The sequence below is a fragment of the Fopius arisanus genome, unplaced genomic scaffold (assembly GCF_000806365.1).
Source record: "Fopius arisanus strain USDA-PBARC FA_bdor unplaced genomic scaffold, ASM80636v1 scaffold00055, whole genome shotgun sequence".
Lineage (NCBI taxonomy): Eukaryota > Metazoa > Arthropoda > Insecta > Hymenoptera > Braconidae > Fopius > Fopius arisanus.
This window is the reverse complement of record NW_011887794.1, coordinates 742,825-763,571: the sequence shown is the minus strand read 5'-3', so window position 1 is coordinate 763,571 and position 20,747 is coordinate 742,825. Positions and strand designations below refer to the sequence as shown.

The 20,747-nt window shown below is 37.7% G+C and overlaps 3 protein-coding genes and 1 long non-coding RNA gene across 5 annotated transcripts; 3 read left to right on the top strand and 1 right to left on the bottom strand.

The window, feature by feature from the left end:
- Window positions 1-2,320: 2,320 nt before the first annotated feature.
- On the top strand, window positions 2,321-8,975 carry LOC105268270 (carbonic anhydrase 1). Of its 2 annotated transcripts, XM_011307670.1 has the most exons (8): window positions 2,321-2,739; window positions 4,886-5,086; window positions 5,992-6,113; window positions 6,521-6,616; window positions 7,330-7,444; window positions 7,797-7,886; window positions 8,238-8,416; window positions 8,501-8,975. In XM_011307670.1, exons 1-8 carry the CDS (start codon window positions 2,703-2,705, stop codon window positions 8,567-8,569), a joined length of 909 nt encoding a protein of 302 aa, XP_011305972.1. In that variant the 5' UTR covers window positions 2,321-2,702; the 3' UTR covers window positions 8,570-8,975. The 2 variants fall into 2 exon arrangements, with proteins under 2 accessions (XP_011305972.1, XP_011305973.1); XM_011307671.1 differs by lacking the exon at window positions 7,797-7,886.
- LOC105268271 (uncharacterized) lies at window positions 8,807-9,923 on the bottom strand. Its single transcript, XR_892313.1, has 2 exons — window positions 9,806-9,923; window positions 8,807-9,646 (listed from the first exon to the last, which is right to left on the bottom strand). It is a non-coding gene; the product is annotated as an uncharacterized lncRNA (long non-coding RNA).
- Window positions 9,924-10,372: 449 nt separating this feature from the next.
- Window positions 10,373-12,094, top strand: LOC105268269 (small glutamine-rich tetratricopeptide repeat-containing protein 2). Its single transcript, XM_011307669.1, has 5 exons — window positions 10,373-10,637; window positions 10,752-10,961; window positions 11,042-11,195; window positions 11,256-11,356; window positions 11,445-12,094. The coding sequence occupies exons 1-5, from the start codon at window positions 10,614-10,616 to the stop codon at window positions 11,682-11,684; spliced, it is 729 nt and encodes a 242-aa protein (XP_011305971.1). The 5' UTR covers window positions 10,373-10,613; the 3' UTR covers window positions 11,685-12,094.
- A 1,648-nt stretch (window positions 12,095-13,742) lies between these two features.
- IntS3 (integrator complex subunit 3) lies at window positions 13,743-20,720 on the top strand. The gene is made up of 7 exons (XM_011307660.1): window positions 13,743-14,430; window positions 14,742-15,902; window positions 15,984-16,179; window positions 16,383-17,155; window positions 17,230-17,597; window positions 17,671-18,226; window positions 19,617-20,720. Exons 1-7 carry the CDS (start codon window positions 14,356-14,358, stop codon window positions 19,689-19,691), a joined length of 3,204 nt encoding a protein of 1,067 aa, XP_011305962.1. The 5' UTR covers window positions 13,743-14,355; the 3' UTR covers window positions 19,692-20,720.
- Window positions 20,721-20,747: the final 27 nt, after the last annotated feature.

Below are 20,747 nucleotides of genomic sequence, written 5' to 3'. Positions count from 1 at the left end.
AACCAAGAAAAAAATGTACATGAGCTGGATGTCGCAGAAAAGGTTTGTACTAGCTCGAAAATAATGATAGGCCGATTGTACTTCGAAATAATCGTTTGTACCTTCGCGACTCTGACTCTACAGACATGTACAATCAGTTTACTTGATTGTACTACCCAAGAAAGAAATGTACATGAGCTGGATGTCGCAGAAAAGGTCTGTACTAGCTCGAAAATAATGCTAGACCGATTGTACTTTCGCAACTCCGAGTCTACAGACTTGTCCGATCAGTATATTTGATTGTACTTATTAGGAAAAAATATCGCGCCCAAATGTTAATAGAATAATGAGTAAGGCCAGTCAATAATTTGAGGACTTAAAATTGGACAATCATGTACTAACAATTTTGCCCCCCTGCTTCAGGGCTAAAGTAAGAGGGTACAAAAAAAAGTGCACAGGGTACATTCAAGTACTCAATGAGTACAATCCAAACCAACAAAAAAAAGTTAGATTTTTCAAACTTCGATACCAACTTCACATAGCTAAAATCCTTGACTTTTTAATCTTCAATTGTAATTAAAGGTCTAACCACAGGACATAAATAAATAGGAGGAAAAGCATTTTGTTAGTATTGGCAATGAGTACGCCAGAGGTTTACGATCAAGACATCTTCGGAGAAGTCCCTCAAATTTATCGCCTCTTGCATAACCATTCCGTAATAATACTTTTTGTTCGTCAAGCCATCATCAGCAAAACGAATTTATCACACATGTTCATTGAATGGAGTGCAACGATGTAGATAAGAGAATCGTCCCTGTTAAAACACGTGAGCGATAAAAAAAAAAGATAGCTGGGTTACGTAGATAAATTTGAATACGTATCATGGAATTTGCATACCAAGAGGCGATGAATTTATGACTGAGGTAAATATTTTTCTCAATTCGGAAAACACGATTAACTTTTCAATAATTAAAAAAAAATCATCTCCATCGTGTAACATACGAGATAATTAAAAAATTTACTGAGGAGAGCCTTGAGATGTCTTGAGGTTTCAATCGTCATATATCGCCACTTTCATTAGAACTATTAGCACTATACAAACAATTCTAATAATAGGAGTCCAACTGTTTTCCAGTTGGAGCTCAAAATATCAGAGGGTGAGACTGAAAATATTATCCGCGTCAAATTTATCTGCATAAACAATCATTTTTCCTTAGCGATTTAATCGAGAGAAAAATTCAATTTGCGATTAGTTCTCGTCGAATGATCTTCATTCCCTTGACGCGTGCGCAAATAACTTTTTATCATGATTTTATTCAATTTTTATTCATTTATGCGATATTACGAAATTACCTACTGTTTATTATTTTTAATCGCTCAGTTCAATTAAATTAAAACAAGATAAGCTATATTTCGATCGTAAAAAATTCCACAAGGTTATTAAAATCCAGGGCAGACAATCGATATTACCGTCAAAACAATGAAAAATTTGTGAATGAAGTGATTAGTCAAATAAACTAATTACCATCACGTTTATCTCGTGATGCAAATTAACGCGATATCCCACGGTCAATAGAATTACCGTTAGTATTGCAACCGAATATCTGCCTATCTTGTTGATATAGTTATCACTATACAGTGAAAACTCAGGAAACGAGTGAAAAAAAAAAATCACGACCTCGAAATTATCGATTTCATATTGAACTTGATCTCGAGTGCATCTTTTTATTTTTTTTTTATCGCAATGATTTTTCCGTATTCTTACGGTTTCAAGGAGATTATCGGGGTTTTTAAAATAAGCGAGGCTATGGTGCTTAAAAAACCACTAGACAGAAACAACTATTTTCGAGAGGAGTGCATCGAACTCTAGAAACATTCTTGCCTCGAGGCGATGCTGTTATTCAGCAACAGATTCGCGTACTCGAGATAAAAAAAATACTCTATACCACCATAAAAAAAAAAACAGAATCAACCAAAAGAAAAATAGCAATGACCAGTTGAAAAATCGTGTGGAGGAGAAACAAAATATGGAGGGATAAAAATTGAGCCAAAGGGTCATTGGATCCATTCCCCCAGCTATAATTAACCTCTGGAAAACAGTGAGAAACGGGGAAAAAGTATATCTTCACGTACGCCCAATGATCGGTGTACGTGTGAGTCACATGTAAAAATGCCTGGACGAATGAGAGCCTGGGGATGCCTGAACCACTGGCCTCCAGGAGGTGGGGGGTGAACAACACCACTCCACGAGTGCACGTGTAAATATTTACCGGCGCATGCGCACAACATTGTCCACATAGTCACGTGACTGAAATAGTATTATAAACCGAGACGATAACCGGCCGGTCTTGACAATCATCGCAACGGCCAACGAAAGCAGTTACAGTGTTGTCGTTCCAGTGTTTGGAGTTAAATCGACGCTTTCACAATCTTTTACAATATTTCACAATCGTACCCTCCTCTCAATCTATTGTCAATAATAAAATACCCGTAGCTCATTAGCACTCATATAGCAATTGTTAATTAATCGAAACGGAGCCCAGCATATTCAACCATTTGAGGAGATCAAATAGTGCATCGAAAAGAAGTTGGTCAACAAAGCAACAGCTCTGTCCACAAACTTTCACAAGCGTCAAGTCTTCTCAAGTGGTCAAAACGAGCGGGAGCGGATTGTACTCGGATCTTAATTTTTCGGATCTCAATTTCCGGTAAAACCCCCCGAGATGGCCGGCAGAAACGACTGGGATTATACAAGAAATGGTAAATTAAAAATTAAACTACCACATTGGATGAATTTTTTTCAGTATACATCGATGATCAATAAAAATATTCAACTCGATATACCGAGAGAAAATATTCAGTGGAAATTGATAGGAATAAATGCTTCGCGTTTCACCATGTTATTACGTATTGTCACGATGTGTAAATGATTAAATATCAAATTACACATTTGCTTTGTCTCCCGAGGTGGAGAAATACTGCAAATGTTTGTCAGTAAGGTACCAAGGAAACGTCGTGAAGATAATTAATCGTTGATAATAATAAGTATGGCATTTGAAATGAAAAAAAATCGCACCCTATCATTTGATCATTCTTATCGTTGTTATCAGATTGTCAAACAGTTTGCCGAACTCAGTATCAAATATTAAGGTGATTTTGGTGACTGCTGGTACCGCAGGTACAACACATTTCACTTTGCGTATCACATGATATATGAATCTCACACCACAAACGGAAATCAATACATTCAATTTTTTATTTTTTTTTTCCCCGATAGTTTTCATCGAACTCTGAACTTGACACTACAACTTGCTCAATTAATTGAGTTGGAGTACTTATAGTCAATTAATAAGTCGAGTATGACTGACCGACGATAAGAATAATTGGATACGCAATTTACATCGTTAAACATAATACAAAACCCCACCAACTCCAATTTTCCATCAATCAAAATATTAAAGTCTCGCGTTCTCCAGATAAATCACGAAATGAAAGAATAAATAAATATATAAAATGCATAGGTTGCAAATCACAACTGCAATAACACGCGCTGCGAAATGCCCGAGTCCTTAAAAATCAGCGATCATTTGCAAGAGGAAACAAGTAATTTTCAAGGCTATAAACTTGATATTCCAAGGTCACCATCAAGGTAAACTCACCATTTTTCGTGGTACAGATCAAAGAGGAAATATTTTTCAAGCATTAAAATTCACCTCTTACCGATAATACCTGTTTCAGCGGCACGAGAAACGAGCCAGTAAAAAATTAAATATTCGATAATAGGTTAATAACAGGTGTTAGGATAGAATTTCACCGTCATTTAAAGAATTAATCCGTCGGATGTATTTCAACGTCTTCCGTGAACATCTATAAAACTCCCCATCGAGTGCGGAATAATTACTGTGAACACCGACATTAGATGTACTATATTTACCGATTCTTCATTGTAATCCATGAATTATTTACAAGATAACGCTAGAGGCGTCAATATAAATTCACCTGTATCCCAACCTAATTAGAGAAATTGGTGTCTCAACAGAATTCCTCATTGACGACACGAAAAATAAATTGCCAACTTCCGAATATTTTCCAATTCTCAATCAACCGAGATAATTGCACAGTTCACTCGCAGATGATGAAGATCACTCCAAGAATTATCCAATCAACCGAAAAATTTACGCTGACAATTACGACCAGAGGAAAATAAAAACTGCACCGATAAAAAAAATATAATATATCCAACGGCCCAGAAGTCGTTGTTTTATATTTTTTATTAGAACGCGCGATTTATCGACACGACATCAGACCAACGCATTAACAATGCATTACCATGTTTGAGTTTATTCCATTGTCAGTGGTGATTGTGTGAGTTGAATAACAATTACCTAGGATCTTCCTCTTTAATTTTCCTAGCGATAATCCATTTCTATTTTCAGAATTTCTAATGAAAAATAAATCATTACCTTTATAATCCACGATTACAGAACAAATATAAACCCCTAACTTTACCCCAAATCGATTTACCCTACGCTCTCTCGACAATCGACAAAGAGATATCGATCAAAATAACTGTCATCGGCCACTCCAAAGGGTGTGCATAATAGATAAACATTCGTCTGACTGACGTCGTTTTCATAGGGTGTGCCATTGAGACAAATAACACCTTTACGAATCCATCAGAAAAATTACGGAAATTTGTCAAATTACTTGATGACAACTCTTTTACCTTCAAAGTCGAGTTCTCTGAACGGCCTTGTCCTCGGTTATTTGTTCCCATTTGCGGTTTCAATCGCTCTCGCAACCTTGCTCAACCGATGCAAAGATTTTTCTCTAACGAAAATTTTTTTAGCAAAATGACGATTTTGTTAATCCCTGAATCGAATGGAAAAATTGTGTTACTGCACAGGTCCCAGTACGTGGGTGGAGAGATTCCCAATGGCAGCGGGATCTAGACAAAGTCCTGTCAACATCGAAACTGATCGGGCTGAGTCTGATCACGAGGCCCTGAGCAACAAACCGCTCAGATGGAAATATCCGGCTTCTGCATCGAAAAAACTTGTCAATCCGGGATATTGCTGGCGCATTGACTGCGATGGTGATGGAACGCGTAAGTATTTTTTTTTTTCAAGTGAAAAAAAAGAAAGTCGACATTGCTACATTGGACCCGATGCCATCAACCAGCCATCAACTAGCCATCACCTAATTCTAATCAACGTCAGATCATTAATATCCAAAAATTCCTAAAAACTTTTCCATCTCCCACACGATCCAACAATTTATCAATCATTGAATAATTTATCCAACGATTTTATACGATTATTTACCTGGGGGCATCGTCCCCTCGGCATACATAATTAATTACCAATGAGTAGCTTCACAAACAGATAATAAACCTATGGTATAATTACATGGCGAAGGTGATATCGTTTCAGATATATCCGCGTCATTTATCATACGACTGATTCATCGAGTTGACCGAGAGTTCCCCCCCGTACGATAATAAAAAATAAACCAGTGAATATCTTTTAAACTACCCGTATCCGCTATTATATTATTTTCAGTTGATTCATGCGACATTAATCCTGCAAATAAAAAATAATAAAAAAAATAAAAACAAGTGGCCGACATTTTGCCGACTACGAATTCCACCGTGAATTATTAATTGTACTTCGTTAACTGTTGATGACAGAGTGATGGCTTTCACGTGCTAATGTCTCATCACATCTGGCTTCATCTAGTATTAGAAATTGACTGGCCTCGACAGTTTGTTTTTTTTATTTTTTTTTATTCTGCAATGTCGCAAGTTGGCAGAGGAATTAGACCACTAATAAAAATACGAAAAAAAAAACGCATAATATACCATAAAATCTGAACTGAATATTCAATTGTGTTGTAAAACGATAATATGACGATAATCGATTTCACCCCGGAGAACTGAAGATATCAGTATCCAATAAATATCAATTGAAGCCTGTAATCTAATAATAATCTTTCACACCGATTTTATAACAGTTTTGACGGGGGGTCCATTGATGGATGATATTTACAAGCTTGAGCAGTACCATTGCCACTGGGGCTGCAGTGATTCCAGAGGATCAGAACACACTGTCGATGGACAAGCATTTGCTGGCGAAGTGAGAATTCACAGTTTATCAATATTATTCATCAACTTCAAGCCCCTCCAAGTTAATATTTAGATATTCATTGATAACACGACCAATCTTCCACTATTATCATTCTGTCAATTTGTACAACAAAGGTTTGCATAATACAGCCCGACTAACGTCACGTTTTCTTCTCCATATATTTTTTTCGGCGATTGAATTAGCGATCAAGTGATAATAAATGCACCAGAATAGAACAGCGCGAGTTCACAACTTTTTTTTTTCATGAATGTGTGTGTGAATATTCGTTTGTGGAAAAAGAGTATAGATTTTAGAGAGAAATATCAAGACACCGGATAAATAGATAGTTGAGAGAAATGTTTAATCCGACTGATTCCACTTTGGCACGTTATTGTTAATTGCATTGTAATTGTCAGTTGCATCTGGTTCATTGGAACACAACGAAGTACCGGAGCTTTGGCGAAGCAGCTAAAGCACCAGACGGGCTCGCAGTTCTCGGTGTTTTTCTCAAGGTAATTACTGTCAAAGCCACTTTTCAATGACGTCAAGAAGACCCTCCATTACATGTTTACATTTAAATCCCAACCAATGACAGAGTTTACAAAGCCAGTGAACTTTTACGGTTGCCTTTATTGTCCTATCCACTTTACGTAATAAATGCATCCCCTAAAGAAACTCAAATTATTGCATAACACCACCAACATCTCCCACCATTATTCCCAATTTTCATCTCCCCATCAACAATTCATTTATGATAATTTAGAATTCGTGTTCCTAGATTACGCAATCGAACATTAGGTAACTGGTAAGTTGTTGAGCGTCACTAGAATACCGAATACATCGAATTATCCGGCGTCTGCACACACAAACTTTACTCCAAGAATTAACCGTATGCAAGGGAAAAATTCAAACAACCTGTTGTGCAACATTTGAATGAAAATTTTACAGCTCAAATTGATGGTTATACCCCTCACGTGCTCATCATTAATATTTCCCTTATCACGCAAGAATTTTTTAAATGTCCTATTCTCTTTTGTGCGTCAATCACAAGACCAATCGATTGCCGATTTTCCCCTCAACAATCGACTAGTTATGAATAAGTCATTGTTTATCAACCTTGAACGATAACCTAGTGCTGCAAAATCTGATTGATCATGATAAAATTTGCAGTATTACCTCTGCAAGAATAAAATTCATCGAACGTGTCATATTAAAATGATTTCAGGTGGGAAAAACTCATGAGGAAATGGACAAAATAGCGCGAATGTTGCCCTACGTCTCTCACAGGGATGAGATGATCGAAATTGACGATCCAATTGATCCCAGCAAACTTCTTCCTGGTGAGCCTTCATTATTCAATTGTATTTTTAAAAAAATCCAATCAGTATGAATTCCACGTTTATCTAAATGCGCAACATAATTGCGTCTTAATGCTCAAATTGGAGAATACCTTGAAGAGTGAGTCACGAGTTCTCTGAAATACTTGTCCAAATCATCTTGACAAATGATTTTTTTTTTATCGTCTAAAAAGGTGTTTAATGATTTGTAGTTTCTGATCATCACATAAACAATCATCTGACAACCACCTAAATATTGACTTTTTCGTTGAAAGATATGTGGGCAATTACGAAAAAATACTTGAGTGAATTGGCCGATATTTCCTTATTTTATTTATTTAAAAAAATTAATCAGTACGAGGTGGACGTGCCGGTAGATGCATTAACCCATGCATGAGATGGGCAGACAGAATAATACGACCCGATAACAAGTGTGACTTCCAAGGTTGGTAACAAATATCCAACGATATTGACATCTGGAATGCGTGAAATGGCACAAAAAAAATAATAAAAAGCTAAACATCCCACACATGTCACCTCCACCAATGTAAATGCCTAGCGCACATGCCCAACAACTTGTACAAAATTATCACTATTCATACAGCATGAGCGTAGATACCATATGATGTACCAAAACATTCCACAGAAAAAAAAAATTGATTATAGAAATAATCAATGTATGTATGGTATGTGAATAGAAAAGGAGTAGTCATGGATAGTCAGTGACGGCATACTCATACCCCACCACCAAACCAAAATAATTACGTAATGGACATTTATAATTTCCGGTTATCAGACGACAATGGCTACTGGACTTATCTCGGATCATTGACCACCCCTCCCTGCAACGAGAGTGTCACCTGGGTGCTATTCAAGAAATACATCGAAGTGTCCCACCACCAGCTCAACATATTCCGCAATTTGAGAAAATTCCCGCGAGGTGGGGAGTGTCCCTGCCATGAGAATCATGGAGTGGTAATTTTCCATAAACTCTCATTATTATTATTATCTCAATAATCCGAGCAATTACTGTAATTAATTTTCATTCCTTCTAAACAGGTCATCAATAATTTCCGTCCACCACTACCTCTGGGCAATCGAGTGTTACGCGAATGTGGAAGCTTGTAAGATGCATCGAAACATGAAAAGATGCTGAATATTTTTTTTGGGAATATTGACTACCTATTTTTGTCGGCTATCACGGGGGGGTTTGACGAAACGAACGGGAGATAGTATTAATATGTCAATGTTGTCGATAATATAGAGTGAAATAATGAAATAGATGAATCCAGTGAATTCAGCTTGTTGATGAATCACTGGTATATACTAAATTTAATCCAGAAGTGCTTTAAATATACATTTTTCAATTAATTCAATGAGAATCATATACTTTTTTACGTATTTATAACAGACTATTTTTATAAACCGTGGCAATAATTTACAGTAATTGGAGGAAAAGTGTCGCGAACACATTTTTCATAGATATATTTTTTTCTAAAAAAAAAAAAAAACAATAATTACCGAACTGGGGTATCAAACACCAATAAAATATGAAATATTGAAATGCCTTAATAATTGAGAAAATTTTCGATAGACCGCTAAAACCACCAATTGTCATTGTTTGTTATGTATCAATAGGAAAATTGCACGATTTTATGAATGTCATGTATAGAAATTAGCGTGTAGTAGCAATATTTTACGATGAGATGTTAGAAATTAAATGGTCGGGTACAAATTGCGTACTATATTCGCGTGGGCTTCATAAAATACATGTAATTACGACCTGTAGAGTTGAACTCACTTATAATTCCGTTTAAAAATATCAATTTTACTATACAATAATCAGCTGTTTGTTTCTGATGCTTCACTGTGATTGCGAGGAAATAATAAAGATTCAACTGAATCATACAAGTCTTATTTATTTGAATTATTCGAGATAAAATCGATAATTTTATCGTATATTTTATCAAATATAATGATATTTGATAAAATATTACTCTGAATTGTCACAGTCATTCCATTCTACACAATTCCCTGTAGAATTTCTGTAAAAACCTATATCACAACGACAAGGTGCACCATCGACGGGAACACACACGATTCTTGGACATAAAAATGGTATATGCGCAGGAACAGAACAAGTTGGCTCACAGGCTAGACCACAACTCGTTCCTGACGAATTTCCCGGACATTCTGCATTGCAATCTACAATAAATCCATTATCAACCTCAAATCAACACCTGAATTCCACTGCGCAGTTATATAATTAACGAGATTATTGATGAATTAGCGATTGAATCAAGTCAATCGGGAATGAAATATTCAATTTGGAATAATTAACGCAAATTATCGTGAGGAACTTACAGCCAGCAGTCGCGAATAACAGAAATACAGAGAATAAAAGTGATCTCATGATTGATTTTTTTACCACTGAAAAATAGAACTACGAGCTTGAGGAAAACGGGGATTATATAGGAGAACGTTTTTCCTCAATGATTTTTCTTTCTTCATTTTCATATTTTACAGGCTATTGTCGCTACTGAATATTTACAATTCACAGGAATAATCAAATCCGGCTGACGCGCGTGTTGTAAAATTATAATTTTTTAGAAATAAAAATCAATCGTTTTCCGCCTTGGGCTGGGGAGTGAATTTTTTTTATTTTTACTTTTTGGCCCTTTTGAAATTTCTAATGTACTCCAGGGGACGAGTGTAATTAATTGATGAAAAGATGAATTGTTAGCGAAAAAGCATTTTCTTCGGCGAAAATTCACAGATCATGGTAATTTTTTTTTTGTTTTCAATTTGTCCCTTGCATTCTAATAATATCGAAAATTTCCAAATTCAAATTTCATCCGCGAATCATGACTAGAAACTCTTCCTAAAAAGCTCCATGAAAATCGTTCCTTGCGTTTAAAAAATGGCTGCCTCCATCCACCGCGCCATAACATATTTCTCACGTTGAAAATGAAGATTACAATAATTATCAAGAATGAGTGCAATCTGAAGGCTATCGCACTGCATCCAGTTCAATCATAAAAAAATAATTCATACTTATGATTGACTGATGATAAAATTTGATAAGCTACTTTCAACAGGACGTAACATAACTGTGGAGGAGAATTTCCTGTGATATCGAACCCCTCAAGACCACCAGTCACCTAATTCAATCATGACGACCGAAGATAAAGACAAGGTGACGTTGAAAAATTCTCATGAATAATTCCACAAGCGTTCTCATCAATTTAAAACCATCACAAGCCATCACATGACACCCATACATTATCATACATATTAATACTATCTCCAGGTGTTAAAGCTCAAAGAACAGGGCAACGACTGTGTGAAGCATGAAAAATACGCCGAGGCAATGTTTCATTACACCCACGCAATAAAATTAGACCCCAAGAACTACTCGCTGTACAGCAATCGATCCTACGTTTTTTTAAAAATGCAGCAATTTCATTTTTCCATGGAAGACGCATTGATGACGATCAATCTAAATCCAGCCTGGACAAAGGTGCCATTAATCATGAAATATTCCAACCAAAGGGGTAAAAAGATGAATATAATTATTTTTTTAAAATAAATAATTGACAGGGATACTACCGCAAGGCGGAAGTGGAATTCCACACGTTTCGGTTCAGCGAAGCTCTCACCTCCTACGGTCAAGCTTTAAATCTCCAGCCTAACGATCCTGACATTCTAGAAGCTATCAATAAAGCGACGAGATCGCTAATAAAGGACCAGAGAGGTGAGTCGAGGTGGATTCGAATTAAATATAGATTTTATGGGAGAAAAAATGTGTTTCCAGCGGATCAGCAGATACCCTGGCTTGGAGCCGGTGTTGGAATAATTTTCGGTGTAATTGTCGTAATTGCTGATTATGTTTTCACTAATAAGCCGACACTAACGGTAATTAATACTCCATGCAATTAATATTGAGATATTATATTGAGCAATTAAACTTTTTCAAATAATAAAATGATGATGTTCTTTGCAGCATCCAGTATTGATGGCCCTTTTGACAATTTCCATAGCAATGCTGGGTTTTGCAATAGCCAAAGGCTTTCGTTACTTTGTGAAATGTCAGAGGAAATCCTTGTTGGAACCACCATTTGATCTTCTTGGAGAGGGAAATCCAGAAAGTCAAAGTGAGAATGAAACCGACAAGAATTACGACAAACATCCTAAATACAGTAAAGCACAGGCACGTCAGAGATTTAAAAAGGGTAAAACGTAACCCAGTGTGTTCACACGTTTTCCCTGTAATCCTTGGCATTTTCATTGACATTCCCCTCGACTTCCGGAAGTCAAGGGGAATTACATTCAGTGAGACATAAACAAAATGATTGCATCAGTACATTTTCGAGGGTGAAAGAGTCAGCTTCTAGTGCAGCTAATGCAATTAAAAATAATTTCAATTTAATAAATTCCAGATAAAGATTTAATAAATCATCAACTCCACCCTCCCTTACTTTTCATGCACTAACTACTTGTAACATTCCTCTCTCAATTATCCACCTTTCTACTCTCACCCATGAATAAATACTTGAAAAAATAAATATCTAGTCATAAAATTTTATAATCTGGAGGCTGAAGACCTCCATGAGACGCTCATGTACCATTCGAATAAAAAGCGATTCAAATAAATGCCCCCATTATTTATTTTTATTTCTCAAATTTTCTCACATTCCCCGGATAAATGAACGTCAATGAAGATGGAGCCACGCCGTTGAAAAATGATAATAATAATAATAATAATTGAAAGCTAGTACTTGAAACCCCTTCACCTCTCATGATAATCCCTGAAGCATCACTGCCTCTCATGCAAGCCGATAGTGTACAATTCGTATGCCCAATTGCGCAAACAACTACCCATACGAAAAAGCAATTACGAGTTCATCCTCTCGACCTCAAAAACCCCTTCAATAAGAGAACAAAAGCTGCCAAAACAATTACCCATTCCTGACCTATTCCTAACCTATTCCCTGGAGCTTTTCCTTTATTAATTCCCTAAACAATTCTCAATTATTTAATACTCATAAATTCATGATTCACGACTTCATTTTCATCGCTGATGTAATCTCCCATAACTCCATACGAAAAAATCAAGTAAAAAGAAGAAAAAAAAATTCAATGCTCTCATGCAGCTCAACGCATGCCTGCACATGTGCAATTACTCACAATGCGATAACTCATTCAATGCCTCTCATTATTCCGTTATACGTGAATATTACAATTTAACTGACGACAAATAGCCAGCCACAATAACCCGAGAAAAAAGTACAATTTACATTAATAAAAAAATAATCAGCAACACTCGGGCATAAACAAACGCCTGCGATATTGATTTCAAGGCGGAAATAAAGAACGACTTGAAGATCTTTGAGAGAAAAAAATTTGACAAATAACTCAAGTGATTAGGAAAGACTCAGAAACTCCTCGTCAATCTCCTGAGATCACCATTTGCCGAATAAGAATTGATATATTGAAATTATAATAAAAAAAATCAATGGGGTGTCCTGCACACCCCCATGAGAGCAGTATAATAGCAATAATCAGACCAAAGAACATAACCTCATCATGCAAAAATCAGTGTATCAACCCTGGAAACAAGAACTGAATAAATCCCCGAATCTCCTCCTATAGATGACAGAATAAAAAAAATTCCCAGGATGTCCCACACACCCTCGTACTAATAATAATCATCGTTTGACCAAACATAACCTTAACAAGAGCCTCTCACCCTCCCAATCCGCTTTATGCCCATCAATATTCCCAAAAATGAAGCGTTCAATCATCCCCCAAGCATCACCCCACATATTCCCCATCAAACCAAAAAACAATAAGAAAAAAAAAAAAAGAAGATCCTCCCAATATCAATCGAGTACCCCACGTTGATTGCCCTCCCACCCCCACAGCCCCCAGTGGCTCCAAAGTAAAAAAATATATATACATCGCAAATAATTAACACAAAATTCCAAAAAACCACAAAGCAATAAAAAATGCCTGAATCTCCAATCATCTCTCCCCAAAAGTTGCCACATCGTCCCCTGAAAAGCTCCCGTCAGCGCCTGCGCAAGTGAAAAAAATCTCTCCCCCTCTAATTGAAATGATATTCCCCCTCCCTTAACCATGATTATGGAAAAACCACAGCAAAATGCATATAAAGATTTGCGATTGGTGGATTGGTAGTAAGAAGGGGCATAATAAGTGGTGGGGGTAGATGTGGGGTAAAATAGTGGGGAGGATCGGTGTAAGGTGGTGTTATGCGCAATCGCACAGGAACTGTCTTGCGGTGGGGTTGCTCGGTACGACACGAGGAAAGGCATAAACAGAGCAGAGTGAGATAGAGTGGAATAACGTGAGGATACCGGCAGCATACACCGGAGAGCCCAGAGACATTTTCGAGTGAGAGTATAAAATATATCAAGGTGGGGAGAGTACCCGTAGGTGGAGGAAAGGAGGAAGGCGAACAGAAGAAAAAAAAAATATATATATATACATATATATATATTCACGTAGAGGAGGTATAGCGGAGTAATCCGCCGTTGAGAAAGAGAGGGATAGAGTTGGAGGAGGGCTGAAAAACACATGATGCACGGTGGTGACTGCAGCCAGAGCCAGAAGAAGAGCAAGACCCAGAGGAAGAGCAAGAGCGCCAGGGGAACGGGACCGAGGGATTTTTGAGGGACCCCCAAACATCCTCGGATACATATATGTATATGTATATAGGAACACGTACACGAGATTATCACATACTCACACATACATGATATGTATGTACATATGTGTGTGTATATGTATACATATATATGTGGAGATACCGATGAGAGATATTGTAATAAAACGTGTATTTTTTGGTTTTTAAATCACTTTATAATCACTGGTGTAACAACATTGGTGCTACGATGGAACAGATTAAAGTTATAACGTCCAAGCTATTTACAACGTCGTGCATCGAGAACAAGGACGAGTTGGAGGAGGTAACACCATTTTATATTGAAATACGTATTATTTTAATTAAAAAAAAAATGTTTTTTTTTTTCTGTGAAATTGTGGAAAATATTTTTTCGTGCGGGAGTTGTCTCCATGTTTCCACCATTGTTACGAGTTGTGGGAGAAATTGGGGGGGATTTTCTAGCTTCCTTGGAGGCGCCACGTTTCGCATTTTTTTTTGGTTATAACAGCGGGAGATTTGAAAAAATCATTGAATTAAAATGATTATAATACTAATGAAGAATAAAAAGTCAAATTCGTGGACATGATTGAACGGAATGAATGAATTTATTTTCAGAAATTCGAGAGATGTCACTCAGTGTTGCAGAGCCTGACAGCAGGCCTCTCGGAGAAAGAGGCCCACGATACCCTGAGCAACGCAGTATGCAAAGAAAAAGCCCACGAGGAAGTGTCCTTAGGTCTTCTCATGGTGATTCTGACGAATCCAGTAGAGGCAATAAAAAGCTATCGCGACCTAACCCTGATAACACGTGACGGCTTGGCAGTTGTGTTGGTTCATCTGAACCAGCTAGTGCTCGATCGTTACCTACGCCTTGACGACACAAGCCGAGCTCAACTACTCTGGCTTCTCCGTGAAATGATAAGAACGAGTGTAACTGGAATCGACAATCTATGCCTGAGCCTTCTGCGGCATGCAGCAGGTGGTGACACATCAACTCGCAATCTTTACTTAGTCGAGGCACTTCTGGAGATATTCCAGGAGTGTCGACCCTGGCTCGATAAATTCCCCTTCCTCGTCGCCTCAATTGTCTACACATACCTCAGACTGATCGAGGACCACAGTGCCCCCCACCTGATGACTCTCAGACAAAAGGAAATAATTTTCACAGTTTCTCTCCTACGAGAACGAATGGTGGATTGTCTAGTGATAGGTAGAGACCTAGTGCGTCTCTTGCAAAATGTCGCGAGAATACCGGAGTTTGAGATTCTTTGGAGGGACCTCCTGACCAATCCCAAGACTATCTGTCCGAGTTTCACTGGAATTATCCAGCTCCTGGAGACAAGAACATCGAGGAGGTTTCTACAATCGAGATTAACACCTGATATGGAGAGAAAACTTGTATTTCTGACAGGTCAAGTGAGATTTGGAAATCACAAGAGGTACCAGGACTGGTTCCAGAGACAGTATCTGGCAACACCAGAATCACAATCACTAAGGTGTGATCTGATACGATTCATCGTCGGTGTCATACATCCAACCAATGAGCTACTCTGCTCGGACATTATTCCCAGGTGGGCAGTCATTGGGTGGCTCTTGACAACGTGCACATCAACTGTTGCCACTAGCAATGCTAAATTGGCACTTTTCTATGACTGGTTATTCTTTGATCCTGAGAAGGACAATATCATGAACATTGAACCTGCTATTCTCGTTATGCACAATTCGATGAGATCACATCCTGCTGTCACTGCCACACTACTAGACTTTCTCTGCAGGGTGAGTTTATTCTCTCAATATTATTATTATTATCTAATATAAAAAAAAAAAATTAAATTGCCACTGGACATTATTCTACAGATAATCCCAAACTTTCATCCAACGCTGACGGAGAAGGTTAGAAACGGAATATTTTCGTCCCTCAAACAAATACTTGAGAAACGAGTTTTACCAAGTTTGTATCCACTTTTTGACAGCCTAAAGCTGGATCGTGAATTGAGGGCTAAAATCAGGGAGACATTCAAGGAATTTTGTCTACCACCCAATGCTGATCCTGGTGACTTTTTTAAATTTATCATCGATAATGCACGAATTATTTCAAAAATTTTCCACCTTTGATATTTCGATTGCCTCATTGATATAATTTTCATGATTTTTCCGTTCTTTTATGTTTAAAATTTCCCAACACTTCCACTAACAGAATTTATTTTAAACCCAAAATTACCTCAGCACCAGGTAATAAGGTTTCACTATATTCAGGTAAAATCGAGGATCTGAAGGACTACGGTCCAGGTCTGATGCTGGACAACAGTGTGGGGATGAGCGAGAATAATCATTTGGATCACGACCACGAGGCGGCCTTCAGTGACGACGAGGACGAGGAAATGCTGAGGATAACGAAAGTCGACTCTGAGGAGGACGACGAGGACCTGCCCCTGTCCAAAGTCAAGCTAAAAAAAGAGCAGAAGAATTCAAACTGCATAAAAAAAGAGGACGAACTGACATCCCGTCTCAACCTAATAATTGAGCCTGACGAGCTCAAAAGAGCAGTTGAGAATTTATACACAGAAACAGATAATGAATCCAAATGCCAGATAATGGAAAAAATCGTGCAGATGATAATCGAGGATGACGTAGGGGCTGACATGATTTCACCCCTCGTCACGTGTCTATCTACCATTTTGGAACCCCAGATAACAGCTTCGATATTTCCAGCTGATAGTTCAAACGACGAGGCTCTAACTGACACGATAAGCACTCCAGTGTTCGTTATGTTTCGTAATTTCTTTCAATTGTGTCAGGAGGAGGACAACAGGAAGAAATTCATTGGCCATGTCCTGGCGGATTTGCAAAAGATTCAACCAAGGATTGGATATCTTCTCCTTTATTTTTTGAAAGTGTGGGGTCGAGAGGAGGAGAAACGAGAGGGTCTTGCTAGCAATGTCACGAGTGAAGTCAAAGCCTCTGTCTACAAAGATTTCTGTGCCCAGAGAGACAAAAAATTGGAGACGTGTCTCCTGACAGATCTCAAGGTAATAATTCCCCAATTCTCTTAATCCTTAAAAACTTGAATTATGAGTTAATTATTAAATTGTCCGGCTTTTAGTTGTGTCATGAAGACAGTGTATTCCTCCTCTGCTATCTTCTGCCAGACGTATTTACAGGATTCCAGGGCATAGCCCTTGGCAATGCCCAACTGTTGCACCTGGTGGTGTCAACAGTTGACTCCTGCCAACTTCAGGAATTGGTCTGTCAGATAATGCAGGGACAGCTGAAGATGCTGGAGAAGGACTCATTCATGAATCTCCTCACTGCCAGTTTGAATTGGGAAACATTCGAGCAGTACTGCTTCTGGCAGTTGACATTTGCACACGATTTTCCCATCAAATATGTTCTACCTGTTCTACCAAAACTCCAGTTTAGGGATCATGCCGAGGCACTCACAGCTATTTTATTTATGCTCAAGCAAGAGAGGTAAAATATCCCACTGAATTTATAATTTTTCAAAATCAATTGACTATTCGAATTAATTTTTATTGAATCCCAGACCAACTCCAGAACTACTGAGACAATTATTCACCCGCCAAAACACAGACGGCGACATGTTCGTGGTGGCAGCGCTTCGATACTGGTGTCGCGATTACGAGGATAAACTAGGAGAACTACTAGCTAATTTACTCAGCACGAGGTATCCGGCAACTAGCCCTAATAAGCGAAAACGAGCAGGAGCCAAACAGAATCAACAGGCAACAGGTCCACCAACTGGTGAACAAGTATTAGGGCATCTCGATCAATTGAGACAGCACTGCCGTGCCTCGGCTGACCTTCAGCTATACCAGACTGAGAACATGCAGAAGGCACTCCAGCAGGCACAAGCAGCCAGCAGTGACTCTCTGAGGAAGAGCTACGGGGATCTATTTGCACTTGCTGAAGTTAACGAGGAGAACGAATCACCACCTATTTCTACCTCGAAAAAACACGGTGGATCATCCGTTGGAGGAAAGGGCCACAGAAAAGTCGGGGCAAGCACCCGAGAGAGATCAGCTAATAAACGGCCACCACCAAGAGATAGGGGTACCGAGAGTAGTGAACAAAGTAGTGAGGTACGAAAATCAGTAACGAAAATGGTAAAGTGGATCGACTCGAATTTAACGCAAACCTATAAAACGCCTAGACATTTTTTTTTAAAATAATTTTCGATATTTTCCCCTGAAAAAATTATTTCAATGTCTACCGAGACATTAATTGTCATAATCCCTCGTCTTGTTTGAAAAAAAGAAAAAAAATTGATAAGTCAGTCAGGTGGGGTGACTCACCGGCGTTGGATGAAAAATACGTTTTTCCATTTCGAACGATCGCCCTTGCGTAATAATCGAAATTTGTTCTTCGGCATTTCCCTTCATTTGTTTCCGCCAGTGCCCGCCAAATCTGCTATCCTCCTTCTTTTCTTTTCACTCACTTCACATTGTCACAAAAAAAAAATAAGATAAAATGAACTGAACGAGATTTTCCAGTTATTTCGGCTTATAAAAATTCTCGGAACTCGCCGCAGCTCAACTGTTTGTAAACAAAGGTAGATGGTTGGGGGCGACGCTGTCTGATGCTTTGTTCCAAAATCGCGCGGTAAAAATATCGGAAATTCCCATGTTTGATTGGGTAATCCGTTGAAAGTATTTATCGCACCCCAAAATTTATTCCTTCTCAACACTCGTCGACTTGTATTAACAATAATTAATCCCTCGTTTTAATTAATAAATTGTAAAAAATTCACATGAGCCTCACCGCGATAAAAAAATATGGAATTTTTCGACATCTAATTTTCTCCATAAAATTTTTGGATCTAGTCCTTCGTCTCGATTTCATCGGTAATACATTGCACATCGACATAATTAGCCGATTAATTTTTTAAAATTGTTCATCACATCACACAAATGACTGGAAACACTTTTAAACAACACACAAACTCTTTTCAACAATGAATCAATCGTTTAGGATTATTACCCGGACAATTCTCGCGACATGTTCTTTGTTAATTCGCCAAAAAACATAATGACACCGGAAAATTAGAGACCTCCCCCTTGGCCAGGTCCTTTGTTACTGACTCCCGCGATTCAAATTAAGTACTGGTCACTAAATACTGATAAATCGACTGTTTCACATGGACTGCGCAACTCGAGGTGCCTCTCGCGCCGCTGAGACAACAAAACACTGACTTCCGTTTGGCGCCTGAACCACAGCCTCCCGCATGCGCTCCACCGTTGAGCGGGTCAACTCGATAGCGATACACATGCGCAGAAGATTTATTTTTATTTTCAAATGCATTGGCGAATGTCTTATGAGAATAATAATTGATGTTCCGTTAGTTACTCATTAATCACCTCCTCATATAAATCCTCTGCGATATCTCCATTTGAAGATATGATGTGAATCCTCTATCTCCATCCATTTAATTTATTAATGGAAATGATTCAATGATAATTCATGTTTTTTCAGGACGAATTGATTGCAAAGCCAAAGCAAGCCAGGAAGAGAAAAAAGATGAACCCAGTGGGTTCAGACAGTGACTGACCAGTCCGCGAATGGCGGTTAATTTTTCAAATACATCGGGTGATAATTACTGGGCATAATCAACGACTTAAAATCCCCCTAAGTGCTCGCAATGAATAACTGCGCATCCCAATTAGTGAATCAGTGAGAGATACAATCCTGATGTGAGAGTGAAATTGAAGTTGAACGTTCCTCCTTTATTTAACAGAAAACCCCAAGTGAATTATTTTCGTTAACAATGACTAGTTCTTATTTTACTTTGATCTTGTACATTCTTTTCCTTTTCCACGTGTGTAATTAATAATTATCGATTTGCATTGAACTGAGTAAATTTACGAGGTTTCGTTTATTGATTTGATTTGCGAATGATTCTTCCACTTCAGCTCCAATTTCATCGATCAAATCAGTCGATCGAGTCGTTCGTTACGTTTTTTTACTCAATATAATACAATTGTTTTTTTTTTTTTTGAGAGTGAAGGGCTTATCTTATCAGTGTAAATCACCTGTTAAATCGATTGTTAGGTGGACTAAATACCTGTGTTATGTATTTGTAAACTGTACATATTAAATAACATGGAAAAGGGAGAGAATGTGGAAAAATTAATGAGTCGAGTGTTTTGAATAATAATTAATGCCTTACAAGGTTTTTCCTTATTAAATCCACGAGCTAAACCCTTTGAAATTATTATTAATGAATCAGTGATTGGCGTTATTCCCTGGTACGTCGATCGAATTTTTATACCTGTATATACATATCGACGTCGATGATTAGAGGGTTAAGTGTACATGTATATTCAACTGGAAATTAAATTGACGATTGTAAAAATGATAATGAGTGGATGTCAATAATTGAATGAATTAGTAGTTAATTTTTTTTATCCTGTACACAATGAACGTGTAAATACGTGAATTTTTAGGGAGGCAATAGCTCGTGAATTCATAAACATTTAATGTTTTTAATGAACCTTGTATACATTAATTACACGTACTAAATAATGTAAATACTTAGTGGTTACCAAAAATAAAAATAATGAAATTTGAGAGGTAGTACCACCTGTTCTTTTTTTATTTGCATCA